The sequence below is a fragment of the Opisthorchis viverrini genome (genome assembly GCF_000715545.1).
Source record: "Opisthorchis viverrini unplaced genomic scaffold opera_v5_50, whole genome shotgun sequence".
Lineage (NCBI taxonomy): Eukaryota > Metazoa > Platyhelminthes > Trematoda > Opisthorchiida > Opisthorchiidae > Opisthorchis > Opisthorchis viverrini.
The window spans coordinates 296,333-312,745 of record NW_008751706.1 but is presented as its reverse complement, the minus strand read 5'-3'; the positions used below and the strand labels follow the sequence as shown (position 1 = coordinate 312,745).

Here is a 16,413-nt window from a genome sequence, read left to right as displayed (position 1 = left end):
TCAGTACATGATTGGGTAGAAAAAGCTCGTCAGAAAGAGTAGCAGTTAAGCCGATATCACAATGACTCATGAAAACCTACGAGCGTCGTGCGGACTATCTTTGTATGAGGAACAGTGATTCCTCAATTCTTGTAAAAGTGGATCTGGTACTGACAGATGTCGTAAGTGGGAGGGACTTTTTCCATACGGACGTATGGAAACAGCAACACACCCATCTCAGGCACTCACGACCAGAATGATTTGAGAAATTTCGGTTTGGTTGGGGGAAAGAAATTACCGAGAGAAATTTTGTGAGTAGACAGGAATACAATCGATGTGAAGCGACTAGTCTTGTGAATACAACTCAGATCGATACGCAAGTATAAGAGGAGCGGATGTGCCGGAGTAATTCCTATCCCACGGTTTTTACATACTGTTTCGTTCTAGCGGAACTCCGAGTTACTTTAACAAAACATAACCTGTAACTTTTATTTCCTCCCCTTCTGCAGACGACATGGAATAGTGATAGCACAAATCAACGACTTCGAGCTTTGTCTGTTCACTGTCCCAGTCTGTCTATAGACGAACCCCTCGGTCAGCCGTACATGGCTAATCAGATGTCAGATTCCTCCCAATTTACTGCTAATGATTCCGAGCGCACTGGCTTCTGGGGGCCAGCTGCAAAATCCAGTGGAGCAAACACCCCAACTGTGGCATTCAAAGAAACCATACAATCGCGTACGGTAACCCGATTTGATGACGAACCCGTGGGGAGTGTGAGCGAGTCACGCGGTGGTCAGAGCGTACAGTCCCGTTTTAAACAGTTTTGGGTGGAAAGTTTTGCCAGTGGCCGGTCACGAACAAGGTCGGAAAATCAAACAGGGATAGGAAGCCGTGGGGAGAGCCTTCGCGGACGTAATCTGGGCAGAGTTAGTCCACAAATTGTCTATCAAAAGGATGTTCTGCCACCTCATGCTCACACAGTTACTGGTGGATCGACTCAGGCCACATCACTGCTTCGCCGACTCGCATTGTACACGAACATCTCCGGATCACCGTCTGAACAGTCTTCTATTCGCTCCGGTACAGAGAGCTTGAGACGATACGGGCAACCCAGTCCAACCAATGCGGCCACGGCCGACAGCCGATCTGGTTCAGTCCCACTTCAGGTGGCCGACAGACACAACCGGCATAAGTCACCTCGCGCTGGGATTGGACGATTTATGTCAATGAGCAGTGGATCGGGGAAGAGTTCAGAAGATATGATTGGACAAATGCTTCCAGATCCCTCAAAGTTGCCGAAGGAGGAACCTGTGAGCACACTGGAGTTCACCGGAACCAAACTCAAGAATCCAAAGAAGGTAAGGAAACATAAATATTTATTAGGTTCCATTTACCTCCACAAATTCGGAAGTCTGTTGGTTGCCTTCTCCTCGCTTCTTTGCTGAGTACCCCGAGCGAGTAGGGAATTTCACTCAAAGCCCCCTACGCACGTGGTAAACAACGAAGCCTACAGGAACATTCCTATTTGCAGACAGCTTTCATTCCACTGAAGAATCCGGAGCAGTTTTGTTGATGATAGTTGGGGTCGTTGGGGTGCGAATACAGTGGTGTAGATTGGGGTTCAGCATCACTTGGGATTTCGGGAGGAACTGGGTGGAAGTTGAGATGCCAACGGGTGCTGCTTGTTTTTTGTCCCGTATCCGGGGTCCACATTCATGAAGAGTCTAACTGCAGCCGTACCGGGATGAGCACCGCGGATATCTGATATGTTCGCTGGCACACATTACCACATCTGAGCTGGCGAACGCGTCCAAATGAGAATGATGCTTTGCTTGCAGCCTTAATAGTTGTGTCGGTCCAGCGATTTCGCTTCGTAGTCAGGTAGGGCCGTGAACGCTCGAAACCGCTGGACAGTTTTTTCGTTGGATGTAGATGGTTGCGGCTTTTGCGGAATCCGTTTAGACAGTCTTTGCGTCTCGACACGACTATTTAGGTTAATCCGCACTAGTGACATCCGAATGTCTGAGACTCAGCACCTGGCAAGGCCTAGGGGTTGCTGAGTTGCAGCAAGAGCGAAACTACCTATAGAAAAGCCTTTGGAGACATCCAAATACATTCTCATGTGCCTGCAAAAACCTAATACAAATCGTGCATGACGTTCACGAACTTGTGGGGTATGACCTAACGCTCAAGTATGTAGCAAAGTACCAACACTTTTACTGAATCGTACGCACTATCCAGCTCGAGGACCGCTTGTACGCGTGTTTCAGCTCTTGACGTCCACACCCCATTTCACGTTGAAATCATGTCTCCGGGTTCCGTCTTCACGCACCTTCGTAAGATGACATAATATAAGTGGTGCAAAGCTTCTAGTTACAATGCGGGTCCACTGTGACTGTCACACTCACAGCGAGCACCGTTTTTGAAAACGGGCACCGCAGTCGACCCTCTTTCCCCCGCTTAAATAGAGGCAAATAAGTTGGACAAGCATTGAATGAGACTTTCGCCCCAGCTTTGAACAGAGCGTGTGCGATTTTGTCAGCTCCATGAGGCCAGAGGGACAAAACGCATAGGCTTATTTCCGAAGCTATCGAGGGTTACAATTTCTTTGTCCTGAGCTGCGTCACTGGTCTGTAGTCCGACCGAGCAACTACAAGTAGCCAATTGATTTGCTCTTGAAAGTGTTCTACTCAACGATTCTGGCGTCGTTCGTTTTCACAGATGAGGGAGCCGTTAATTCCGTGACACCTCTTCCCCAATCTGTCTGTTCCACTATCCTGACGCAATAAGCTCAGAAGATGTGACGTTGTGGATACAAAACTGATTCCGTCTCATATTCGTTAAAAAGATCTCAGATTTAATCTCCCTCATTTCCTCAACAGATTTCACAGAAGTTCCAGGCGAAAAGTGGATTTGAGGTCTTGCGCAGGAAACGGGGTGAGTTTCTCACTTTATGCTATAAATCACTAGCTAGCTGCCTCTTCCTGCCCTACTTCCAAAAGTCATGCAGTCATCATAAATTACTCTGAAATTATCGGTAATTTATCTATATATTGCTATCTCATGTGGGTTCATTGGCAGTTGATGAGGTGGTGTTCACCGCCACTGGCAACTAACTTGATGCAAAATAAACATACCGCGACGCAATTCAAATTCCGAAAGGACCAGTCGAATTACGTACTAGCCAGAAGTGGAGGGTTTGCCAGCCTAACCGCTCATTGACGGTTTCTCCTCGCAAACCAATTGCCGAGCTCGGTGAACAGATCAATCAACTCCTGATCGACATCCAATCTCAACTTATGTTTGTCTAACGAGATCATTTCTACCCGGCTGTCCTTCGCCAGCCTCAGAATCAACAGCCTGCGTTCTCACACCCATGTGTCCCTCCTGATCGACATCCAATCTCAACTTATGTTTGTCTAACGAGACCATTTCTACCCGGCTGTCCTTCGCCAGCCTCAGAATCAACAGCCTGCGTTCTCACACCCATGTGTCCCTCCTAGCGCTTGAGTAAAATTGGTTGTACGACCGGAAAGTAGTCAATCCCAAAACTCACTTCTGTTCATCAAAAACAGTGATTTTGGTGATGTCTCTTCATGCAGTCACACCAACTCTTGGGGTTTGGTGATCTTCCACGGGCTAGTCGATCGAATTCTGTCAGCAGGTTAGTCTGCGTCTGAAGGATTTCATAGGTACGCTACTTCAGTCCGCCCCATCATGGTGTTTGTTAGCACACTTCCAACCAGATAAGATAACCATTTCGTTGCATAAATACGAAGCATGAGGACTGAATGATTGCCAGATTGACGAGTCAGTAGCTCAGTGACTATCCACAAAGCTCTCAACGGCCATTCTACATATCACAAACGAGAGATTCAGTTGAGTCTCTTGTGAAAACCAAATTGATCTGCAGATGAGTGTATTTCTCGAAAACGGTCCAATTTGGTTTCAAGTGGAACATAAGGTAAACGGAAAGTCGGGGATGCGCCTACCTGATGAGCCCGAAGTGGAAGGGCGAAAGCGGTTGTGGGCTGGGTTTTCAGCAACCTTGTGAGTAGTTTCCTTCACGACGGCCACTTTGTCCTGACATCCGCCGAATATACACGAGACAAAGATTTAGTACGTTGGTGGTCGAGGAGAGTTGTCAGACGACCCTCATTCATTTTCAAGGTCAATCGCTCCTAAATATTCGCACCACAAAGAAGGAACCGTCATGATTGTCTGTCGTTATTGTCATGGATGACAGTGAAATCACAGTGAGATGACACTTGCTTACCTGCCGTCAAACTCACACCACTATACTGGCGTTATAGAGCCTCGGTTTTCACACTGTTTCCCACGCGTTTCCCTTGAACGTGCGGCAAGTTTCCTAGTGAAGTGAAAATATCTGAACACCATGATGAATACATACGTCTTTTTGAATAATATGGAAAAATGATATCAGCATTGGTGAGTTTTCGGCACCAAAAAGGACGAGTGTTCCTACAAATGTGACTCGATCCCCTGAAGTCAGCAACGCATTGAGGTAATGAGACCGCGCTCAACATCGCTCCAAACATGTATCGAGATGAAAATGGAAAAAATGATCTGCTGTGTGATAAAACATTGCTTTGAGTAAAATAGATGTGTTTGGATGCTGAGAAGCTCAGCCACAGGTGTGAAAGCCTCTGTCCTCTGCGGACTCCTCGGATTGTGTAGAGAAGTTAACCACTTGGCAGTAGCTGAGGACCACAAATCCATTGACCATACATCAAGTGAATTCCACTCATTTCCTTTAATCAGCTATCAGCGTGACCAGGTGACTTGACTACGTGTGACCAGTCGGTCAGTTTAACCTCAAAATTCACGTAGCTAACGATGTTCATTAGATGTTATCCAAGAAGCGTGTGGTCAGATCCCGACCGAACAGTGCTTCCTGGACGGGTATTCCACGTCTTCTACGAATTCAAACATCGCGACCCGTTGCGTTTCCTGGAAGGGCCGCAGGTTCAGAGTCCGCTTCAACTCCCTCACCTTTGACAAGACTATTACAGGCAATTTAGCGTTAGTTCAGTTCAGTAACCTCATCGGTCCACTGCAGAGTGCTTCATCTAGGGTGCAAGCCACTGAACAAACCAAGAGCCAGTCAAGCGTATCTTTATGTCTAGTGGAGCAGAACATGTTGCATTAACTCATTTACATAAACACGTTTCTATTATCATTTGTGCCTCAACCGAAATGTCACATCTCATTCATGGGGTGATTTCTCGAGCGCAGAATCTAAATTTATTTCAAATACCTCGGTAGATTCCGACCTATTCACAAATCCGTCAATCTAGGAGGATTGCTTCTTTTACAATGGAAGGTCACGCCGTGGTTTCAGATGCTCGATTCATGTCTGTTCTACCCGAGGTCTGTGGTTTGTGTGTCTGTCCTCAAGATTTGTTGGCTACTCCCCTTCAATTTACGCTACGTCAGCTACGAAACTAACACGTTCCGATCGACCGAATTTATCCTACGTGTTGTAGGGATCTGTTTGTGTTAGGATTTGTATCACTAACATGGCTCCACCTTCTAAAAGCACCCTCGCGGTTTTTTTCTGACTCGCCGTCAAGGCAACCAGATAGGTCGTCTTCTGTTCGCGATATTCTGCAGTCGTATCCAGTGTTGTAGACAGCTTGATATTTTCCGACCCAACTATTTTTTTCCCCAAAGCATTTTTTCTTTGGAAACAGCATGGCTTTCTAAACTACCCCTTACGAATTCTGTGTCCTTTTTTAACTATCGAGGTCTCTGTCTGCTTTCCTCGCTTACAGAACAGAGGCACAGTGAGGCTTTTTCTTTTCAAGTTGACTGTTTCTGATTTGCATGATTACCTCCCGCCCATAGACTGATGTGTTGTTTTTTTCACTACATGATGGGTCGACTCTTTTTTTTGCATCACACCTATAACCCGCCCTTGTCCGCGCGAAATCCTATATGCTTCATCTATTCCCGACGTTGTTTTTCCCAATAAATGAAAACCAATTTTCTGTTAAGGTCACTTGGCTGACCTTGAGATGACACACATCTACTTTTCGCCGCCTGTGGATATCCTGCAAGACTTTAACCAGACCGCTCGTTTTGCCTCATTCTTTCCGTCCGACGTGGTTTCGCCTAACAGACTACATGACATGAGGATAATTCCCTTCATTCAGCGAGCTCATAGGTATAATTTGAGGATGGGTGAGCGCTTGGGGGACTTAGACCACGCCTACGCACGCGTGGCGATGATCAACCGCGTGTTCAAACCAGTCCCACCCTACTTGTGAGTACCAAACGAAATCATGCAACTATTTCGTTATTATCATTCTTCGGACTAGGCTCGATACTCTGTTCTCGTCCGGATTCTGTTCGTCTTCCGGATTCGGCGCACAACCTTGAAAGATCATAACGAGGACAACAATGAATGCTTTTTTCGAAAGCTTGTCCACACCGTTGTCATCGTTGTCGAATCTTTATTAGACACCACCTCCAGTTGTAACTCTTCATAAGCCCTTCGAAAACGTGAGTATGGCAAGCTCGATCACTCATCGACAGCCTTTCCAGTTGAAAAGGGAAGGGACGCGTCGTTTCCAGCACGTACGTACGTCAATTACTAGTGGACCTTTGCAGGTTCTGAGGATTGGACATATTGGCCTTTTTTGAAGGTAGAAAAAGAAACCAGAACACCTCGGAAACGAGCTTGATTGGTAACTGATGAAAAATTACATCGATACCAGACTGATGAGCTCGTTTCATAACTTAAATGCGAAAGGCAATCCCTCTAGTGGATCACACTACTTATGAGTAGCGTGTAGTGGATCACGGATTTAGGCTGAACATGTAACTTGCCCCCGCAGTTTGACTTATTTCGTTTCTAGTACGAACTCGTTCAGCTTTAGCACTCTTTCGCTGCCTAACCGCCATGGCACCAGTGGGGAGCACGAGGGCTGGATACTGCCAGGTTGCCCAAGCCTGGGGAGTCGAGAGGTCGGGTACGTACCCTCTGTTCAGTAAATTTGTGCTCTAACCACTGAGGCATCTCGTGCAAACTGAGACGCATCGACCCGTAACGTAGTGCTTGCGCACACGTGACTCCCGCCAGGATGAACTTATGCTACCTTTTGATTTATCACTCAACATTTGACGCAAGTCACCCATCTGAAGGAACTTGTTAGCCAAGAAATGTTTCTGCTGGAGGAATCTTCACTAGAGAATCCAGTCAACACCAGATCACGTGATGTGAATTGAGTGATCAAGGCATAATGGACGCTTTGTACTGTCCAAGTAAAAATCAATCACAGCGATTGATGAGCAGCTCATGGTCGAATTGTACGGAGTTCAGCTACAAATCAGAGGGCCACCATGGATTCGCATCTCCCCAAAGATTCGGAAAATGTACACCACTGATGCTTTCGACGGTCCAACTTTGATTAACTTCACTCGCGGACTGCAGTCTGTCTATATTAGAAGGTGCGAAATGTATCAGTTCTCTTGTGTCCTAATTTTTTTCGACAGATTGATCCTAATTCGTCCCAGTCCATTCATCAGGTGCAACATTTAACCCTCCGTTGTTCCTTGGGGAAAGTACATAGTTTTACTTTAGGCAAGTGTGAAAGCACACTGATATCCCCGCTCCCATTACTTTCAAGTATTGCAATACGCATAACCTTCCTATATCGGTTTTAGTTTTCCGTTCATTCAAATTGTTCTGCTCCATCGATCGTACCATGCGTTTTTCGTTACTAAAAACGGTATTATACTTTCGCATGCATTTTGTCCTGTTTCTTTGTGTGTTTCGGGTAGACCACGAAGCTGTTGGTTCTCTTCGTTTTTGACATGAATTTTACCGATTTATAACCAGGTTGAATAGTCGTCGGACTTACGCGATGTTATCATTAAACTAGACGAGATTTTTCCCATGAAACTAAGGATGCGGCTCGATCAGAGCGGCAGTGTCATAACTCCCCCCTCCCCCAAGTAAAAATAACCCTGAAACTGGACTAAGTCCTCGGTTGTCATCCCTCACATACGCGCCAGTTCTAAGGAGAGTGATATGCAACGGTTGCCGCAAGTGGGCACAATATTTTCCTGGATTATCACGTCGCCGGCATGTGTTCACACAACACGACTGTTTCGGTCACAAAAAGCAACCAATCGCGTTTCGTGCTGAGCTCAACAAGTGAGGTTTGTGTATCGGTTTCTGTATATCGTAAGTTTCCCTTGACATCAACAACAACAACAGCAAAGACACGGCTTTGTTTTTATGAAATGCTGACACGAAAACAGCTGTTATTGGGTATCGGTCCCGTCAAATATTTAATTCAAGTTTTCTTTGTCATAAGCAGAATGACTTTTTAACTCTAAAGACAGTTTTTTCCCGCAGGAAAAGTCACTTTTGTTGGTCAGTTGTAGCTCTCTCTCCCGCAAGAATCGAGCGCTTCCAGGTATGATGGCTTTTGGTTGTTTTTTCTGATACTGGTCTCCCCGAAGAAGATGGTAAATCTTATAATGTGCAGAAGTTAATGTGGACAGTGTTTGCTTGACTTCAGAGGAAGGTGTATCAGGGAAGTGCACCAAAGGTGCGCGTCACGCGTTTTTGTACACAGACAAACGGGGCTTGACTTCAGAGGAAGGTTTATCAGAGAAGGGCACCGAAAGGACTCAAAGTGTTCGTCACGCGTTTTTGTACACAGACAAACGGCAAACAAAGCAAAACGCGGGTTAGGCGTTTGCATACCCAGTACGGGGGTTTCCGACAGTAATTGAGGAACTCTGATTATTCCGAAGTCGTACCGGCTGTCCGCTGGGCCTAGGGTCTCCCATTTCTATGTAGGTGAGTCGACTAGAAACGCTTACCAAATAAGGTAGATATCTCCAACGTAGATTGGGAGTTCGCTTCGGGTAGTTACGTCTGGAAAGCATCGCTGGTGTCGGATGGCGCCAACGGATTCTTAAAGGTGTAATTAGAAAACGGGTGTTTGTTCGTGCAGCGGATACTTCAGTTGCGGAAAGCATCCAGCACCATCATCTGCAGTGGCGCAGGCATGTGCTATGCGTGCCTTTTTTGTTATTTGTACCTCCTTCAGAGTGGAGCGAACGTGGCAGAAGAGCTTGAACAGGATCACGAAGAGTTTAGGTGCTGCTGGTGAGGTCTACGTCTTAAAATGTGGTCTCCGTGACCCCCTGCGCTTGGCTGGAGACCTTGCAAGGAGCGGCGGCCAATCGATGTTTTAGCGTTCTTTTTGTCAGTTTCTTTCCAGATTGCCTGATTGGGCGCCTAGATGTGTAGGCATCGAGGAATGCTTGTGATACGCCAACACTGGGCCCTCTCCATCAACCAATCTTTTCCCTTCATTTCATTTTGAGACTTGGAGTAGAATTAAATAAACTTTGTGGTTGTACGGCAATGAAGCATCAGTGTCAAAACCGATGTTGCTGTTCCTGACGATGATGGAATAGCTATCCTTTGTCTTGAGATCTAATTGGGTCGATTAAGAGTGATACCCTCTAGAACAACTGAGTTTTTATGTAGCTTTCATCCTGTAGGTGAAACCAGTTTGTACTGAAAAGGTGAGAAGCACTGTAGAGCTGTTTCATCCTTAATGGGAATCATAAGCAGAGCACAGTTGACGAGACTCTGGATGGTCTCGAGACACACAATCTTTCGGCTACAAATCAAAACTCTTAACCATTCGGCCTCGAGCAGCTGGTCAGCGGCGCTTAGGACAGCACTGCAAAACAGTTGCATTCTCGGGGAACACACTGCGTACCCTGCCCAGCTGGGGCTCATATATAAGATGGATTTCGCGTGCCAAGATATATTCGCATCCGATACGGTGTTATTTTTCTTACGCGGAAATGCTGAATGCCGTCTCCACATAGTTCAAAGTAAAGGCCTCTTAAGATTCAAGACTACATCCATAGTTCACTGTGCTAGAGGTTGCCGTATTCGTATGTGCTGGATTCTTTCCGAATAAAGGTGTATCATACTCCTCGACAAAGGCTGTGATGTTGGGGAACTTTGTTGTACCCGGTCACTTGATGCTGCTTGGATAAACAGCCTCAGTTCGGGAGGATAAGCAACTATTTGTCCGTCCCTCTTACAAAATGGCCGCATTATTACTGTAAAAGGCGCACACTACCTCCAAACGTACAGCGTGATGGCCCGTTAGCTGCTGAATGTGGTTGAACAATCTATTCCTCGTCGAGTCAATCGTGAGTTCCGTTCGAAAAGGACATCGCAAATCTTTCTTGTTTCTCGTTCTACATAGACGGATGAGATTTCAGGTCTCTCGTCCTGCTGAATGTGAACAATCTATTCCTCGTCGAGTCAATCGTGAGTTCCGTTCGAAAAGGACATCGCAAATCTTTCTTGTTTCTCGTTCTACATAGACGGATGAGATTTCAGGTCTCTCGTCCGAAAAGAAGTCCCATAATCCTCAATGGGTCATAGGAACTAGAAGGCGAGGGTCCACGCATGGATCGATCAGTTTGGCGTTCGTTTTGACAAGTCATCTGATCCCCATTAGCTACATTAATGCCCACGCCTGACATTCCAAACTTACTTTACTATTGCAGCAAAGTTACTATCTATGACTGTTGCACACCTGGAAAATGGATGGCTTTGTGCCTATCTGGTTTACTTGTTCGTCGAACTGTTGATCTAATCAGGGGTATGTAGACTTTGAACTGTCCGTCGCTGAACCGTGAGAAACCGAGTCACCCGTCTTGCGATGGTTTGGAAAGTGAGATGGTGTTGTTGTGACTGAAGCAAACTGCTTGACTGTCGAGCTGAATTGTCTCCATCAGCGGAGAGGTCTGGAGGCCTTTCACATAACCTCTTTCACTCACCAGTTTTGCTGAAAATGTGTCAGAATACTGGTAGTTCGGATGAGTTTATTCGTGGTGGCCGTCGAACCGTCTGTTACCGAGCCTGATAACTGACATGCAAGCGTTTGAGGAAACTTCGTCAGTGCGCCGCTTCAGAGAGACATTCCACGCGTTCGTTTAAGTCATCTGATCCCCATTAGCTTTTCTAACCAAAGCGATGCCAAAAAAGTGGAGCGAAACGTAATCCAAGTCACACTGTAGTGCGATGCATGACCGTCTACATTAATCCCCACGCCTGACATTCCAAACTTACTTTACTATTGCAGCAAAGTTACTATCTGTGACTGTTGCACACCTGGAAAATGGATGGCTTTGTGCCTATCTGGTTTACTTGTTCGTCGAACTGTTGATCTAATCAGGGGTATGTAGACTTTGAACTGTCCGTCGCTGAACCGTGAGAAACTGAGTCACCAGTCTTGCGATGGTTTGGAAAGTGAGATGTTGTTGTTGTGACTGAAGCAAACTGCTTGACTGTCGAGCTGAATTGTCTCCATCAGCGGAGAGGTCTGGAGGCCTTTCACATAACCTCTTTCACTCACCAGTTTTGCTGAAAATGTGTCAGAATACTGGTAGTTCGGATGAGTTTATTCGTGGTGGCCGTCGAACCGTCTGTTACCGAGCCTGATAACTGACATGCAAGCGTTTGAGGAAACTTCGTCAGTGCGCCGCTTCAGAGAGACATTCCACCCACTTCTTTCTTGCTTGCATATGGCCTACTAAAGTTTTCGAATGACAACAGTTGTGATGGCAGGGATGAAGAATGTATTTGGGCATTTCCATCGCAGTGTTCCCCGTTGACAAGTAAATCGGCCACTTCAGGGTTTGTTTCCTCCTGCACTTGAAACAGCTCCCTCTCGTTGAAACCCACTCGTCCTGGAAAGACCGCAAAGTACGCCAAGGAGTGACAACTTTTCACAAGATGCGCATGGGTTGTGGATTGTTCAACGCAGAAAGTGAGGTGTTGGGATTACGTTTTGTACTCAAATCTCAGGAACTCGTGTTGCTCTGTGTACTGTTGCCGCTGACAACGAAGATGACATTGATGATGATTGCGATGACACTGTTGACTGATGATGATGGTGTTGACACGGAGTGATGGTTTTGATGGTCGTGGCGTTGTCTTGGTGATGCGTGCACCCATTTTTCCTCTTTCATTTCTCCCTAAATTGGTTGTACTACGGCTTGTGCTGGTTTCAGAGGCAACGGGAATTACCAGGAGCTATGGATACGAATCTCCTTAGTTTCCGAGTATTCTTACATCTTCACAAAGATATCTGCTGACGATTTTCCATATTACTGCCGTCCTTGGTTATCTATCTGAGAAACGACGTTTAGGTCTCTGTAGTTTTCTAATCCAGATGTCTTGACCTTGTACATCCTCAGCTGGAAGTCTCAGTGGTGGCAGCGGTGGTGGAGATCGTCGAAGTTTGACCGGAGCCATATCACCAAGCCCTCGACCGTTCCTGTTGGAGCATATATCCAAATCAGATGAAACGCTGTTCTCGGTGGCGGACACCGCGGGCCGATTGGCTACAACTCTCATTGTTACTAATACTTCCGGTGGGGGAGCAAGCCGACCCAGCTCAAGTGTGGAACGACTTCAGCAAAACTCGGCTCATCGTCCTAATCAACAACAGTCATTAAAACCCCATCAGCAGGGACACGCATCAGTAAAACCCACCGGAACTCACCACCATCACCACCATCATCATCACCACTGGCACAGACATGGGAACCACGGACACCATCGATCTCGGGGACACTTCGGTACCCATGTACACCATGTCGGTCGTGCTGCACACACAATGACCAGAGTAACGGAAAGTCGGCGCTACCTGATGTTCACACGATCGCTACCGTTCTGGGTAAGTTCTACTCGTTCTAACTCGTATACATTCTCGATAAGGTGACCGCAACTACTTATATTGTGATCAGTAGGGCGTCACACACAATCAGTGGTCAATAACATAACAGAAACATGCCTTCTGTGAGTCCCGACAGCCCCGTAATTGTAAATGGTGACGACCAGCGGGGGGTGGGGCTACGATTTGACTTCAAGCAAGCACGAAGGACGGGCTTATGCAACTTTACACACTCAAGGTCTCCATGATGTTTGCTGAGATCGTACATTTCTAAACTTTATAATGTCATAGAAGTTACTTCTTAATAATGAATTGGCTAATTTGGCACGAATTGCAATCTCTCAGCCCTTAGAGTGACCAATGTTTAATGCATTTTTGAACTTACAGCGTCTCCCTACCATTATTATAGGTTCTACCGGGTTCACTGATCTGTTTTCCTCTGACCACACCCATATCTTTGATTGATGGTTAGACCGAAACCAACGGATCAGCCTGTATTCATTGTATATTGTTTTTGATCTGTGGCCTGCAAATCAAAGAAATTCACAGCCAGCGTCGCGATTGTATGAGGCAATATATACCGGAGGAGAATGTTGGTCACGGTGTGTTTTGTACGTGGAGTTGAAGCATGTGTGTTCGTCGAAGAATCGTATCCACCCGAACCAAATGCTGGGCTTGTCCAAGGCGTCATCTATCGTATGTTGTTTTGGGGCAGTTTTACCGGGTGACCAGACCTTTTCAAGACCCTAATGTTTACGCTTCACTCGAAGTGATTCCGTTCAGGCGTCACTATGAACAGAATGTGCGTGCTTGCCGGTTGTGAATGCGGTAGTTTCTGCAGTTTTCCTCTGTTAATGTAGTAACGGTATTTTTCGAGCTTAGTTCTCGGTCTGAGCCTCCCAAGCTAGCTTTCACGTCAAAACAATTAGCGATGGTGTCAAAAACGAAATCCGATTGTTTTCCGATTGTTTACCAAGCTCTTCTGAAACAAAGTCAGGAACACTTGTACAGCGCTTCACCTATATAGCTAAGCGGCAACAACTTTCTGGAAATTCTGACGCGTTCTGGATGCGCCTTTGTCAACGGCATTCCGCCAATACTGGGTCATGATTGGCTGTTGGGTCCGGACTTTCGACCAATCAGATCTCGGCTTGATGCCGGACCCGAACTTTTGGCCAATCTTGCGTTGGATGGACTTCTCGGCCGTAGCAGCACCTGACTGCTAGTGGTGAAGTGGGAATTCCGCCTAACAGTATGCAATTCAGCTATGTCATATGGAGAGCACAGAACGTCTCCAACACCGAAACACAGAAACTTGTGGTTATCTGAATGAACTATGCTAAGAAGTCAGCAGCGAAACAAGTAAAGCACAAATCTAAGAGGTGGAATACAAGGCCATTGAAGCAGGACGAAGTTTTCACTGTCATGTGGATGTGATTATTTACAGTGAACGGAGCGAAAATATGTACCAACAGTTTCTGAGTGCCCACATTAAAACCATACGGCTGCCAGCTGTCGATTCAGGAGGGTCAAAGTCCCGCGCGAGCGCACAAAACATCCTTAAAAACAAAGGATTATTCTTCCAGTTTCACATAAGATATAGTGTCATTGCTCGCTGCTTGGCTATTGCATTTTGACCAAAAACCAGCTCTCCCTCATTGAGCAGCAGAATGCCAGCGGTAGCCCTGAAATGATGTGTTCAGATGCAATAGGACCAGGTTGTTCCAAGAGGAAGATGAAAGGTTTCACCTGCAAAAGGCAAAAAGTTCGTACCGTTCGTAACTGGTGAAAGTAGGAATCTCGAGTGTCCATTTGGCAACCGGAAACCATAGTTAGCCACCGATTTTCTCAATTTCTAGCTAAAACGATAGCATGACAAAGTGGTGTGCGAAGTATTCTACGTTTTCTGGACCAATGCACTGCTCATTCCAGTGTTTTGCCTTGCTAATTACATTTCGTTTGGTGCTATCGGTTGTGAGCATGGTCCAGGCAACGATTCGGTTGACCCGGTCGGTCAGAGTGCAGATGTCATCGCTTATCATCGTTTGGATGTATCGATTATCCAGATGAGGGTGTAAAGGTTACCATCAGCGAGGGGATGAAGGCATATTCTCAACACAACTCACTGCTGGTAGGGTCGCTGAAGTATTTTCGTTTTTTTCAAAGTTCTCGCCGACACGGGATAAGATCGCGCAATCTGATAGCAGTCTCTCTGGTTTCAGAGATGGGGCAAGTTCCCACTGGATTCGAGGAAAACCCAAAATACTTCATCAAGTTCGATAATGTAAAGCCTGCCTCTCAAGTGCCAACCGGTCCCACTACTTGTTGATTTATTCTAGTCCATCTGGATCAGCGTTTTCGTACTTCAGTTTGCTCATTTGATCGAAAGGTAGTTGGAAGTTCTGTTGTGTGTAAGAGCTCGTGTGACCGACTGGCCAAGTTACTGTCCGACCTTTCATTTCGGCGGACTTCATTGCTACCTCCAGGCTGGTCAATTACTCCAGATATGCGGCATCTTTGAAGTCGAATTTTGGTCCTTTTATAAAGATGTTCTGTTGTTTCTAATCAGCCTTGTCTCAAAGACTACTATTGAAGAAGCAAACGTCTCATGTCTGAAGTGCTTGTCACTTTTATAGTTTTTCGAAACGGAAACCTCTTAAGAACACACCCAAAGCTGATCTAGCCTGCTATCAGAGAAACAGATGTACTTCCGTCAGTTTTGTGAACTTCTCAAGCAGACAGGTGCAGCAAGCAGGAGGAGGAAGCGCTGCGAGCCCCGCAACTTGAGTTCGGGGGCAGGGGTGAACAACAATCCAGAATCATCACCGGAACGACTGCAACCATCACACCTCCATATCCCAGTTATATCCAGCTTTTCATCAAAAAGCATGTTCATTTGTCTTTGTGGGAGCAGAAATAACGGAACCGTGAGGTTCACCGCAATCAATAACCGCATCGGTAGAAAGCAAGACGAAGTTTTCGACTGATATACACAAGTTGGGCTACGGATCCCCTACTCTTAGGCATCACATCAAGGTGAACACTGATTCCCCTCGTTATCGCCGATTGGTCAGTAGAAAGAACAAAGGCCATTTTCGTAGAAAGATTCTCTTGAACCCATCACGAATTTGAGTCCATTTCATTCCCTTCAAGAAGTCATCTTCTCGGAATACACGCGTTTTCAAACTGATTTAATGTGAACAAGACTGTCAACGGAATCCTTTATGATATTTTTCAGTTGAATTTGCTGCACAAGGGCGACTTTAGATAGACTTTTTGAGGGTCACTTTGGAAAGACTGCTCTCCATTTTTGTCCATTTGAGAACAGAATGCTCAGTTTGTTCAGAACGCCTTTACATCTCGTCCTACACAGCTCCCATCACCTAGTGCGCATTGTAAGATTTATCGAACGCTGGAATGTGGCCTGAACCTGGGACAGTTCCGGCAGTGGGCGTGCGTGTCCTTGGGATGTCCTTGAAACTGTCTCGTCTGTTACGCACGTGTTGGACTAAAACAAACAGCCTAATTGTGCCCCGGTTGATAATGCTAGTTGTCTAAATCAAATATGCATTGAACCGGTACAAGCAAGAGTAACGTTGGATCGAGTTTATCACTACTATGAGATCAGTTTGCCGTGAGCTTTTAGCCATGCAAACGATGTCCGCCTGTTGATTGT

The 16,413-nt window shown here is 46.1% G+C and overlaps 1 protein-coding gene across 1 annotated transcript in view; it reads left to right on the top strand.

Moving 5' to 3' along the window:
* The window catches only part of T265_13262 (hypothetical protein), a gene marked incomplete at both ends in the record, with an annotated part of 133,327 nt that overhangs the window by 84,984 nt on the left and 31,930 nt on the right, over positions 1-16,413 (top strand). Inside the window, 3 exons of the mRNA XM_009168011.1 lie at positions 489-1,340; positions 2,865-2,919; positions 12,259-12,740. Of these exons, the coding sequence (XP_009166275.1) occupies positions 489-1,340; positions 2,865-2,919; positions 12,259-12,740 (1,389 nt within the window). The remainder of the gene's footprint in view (positions 1-488; positions 1,341-2,864; positions 2,920-12,258; positions 12,741-16,413) is intronic.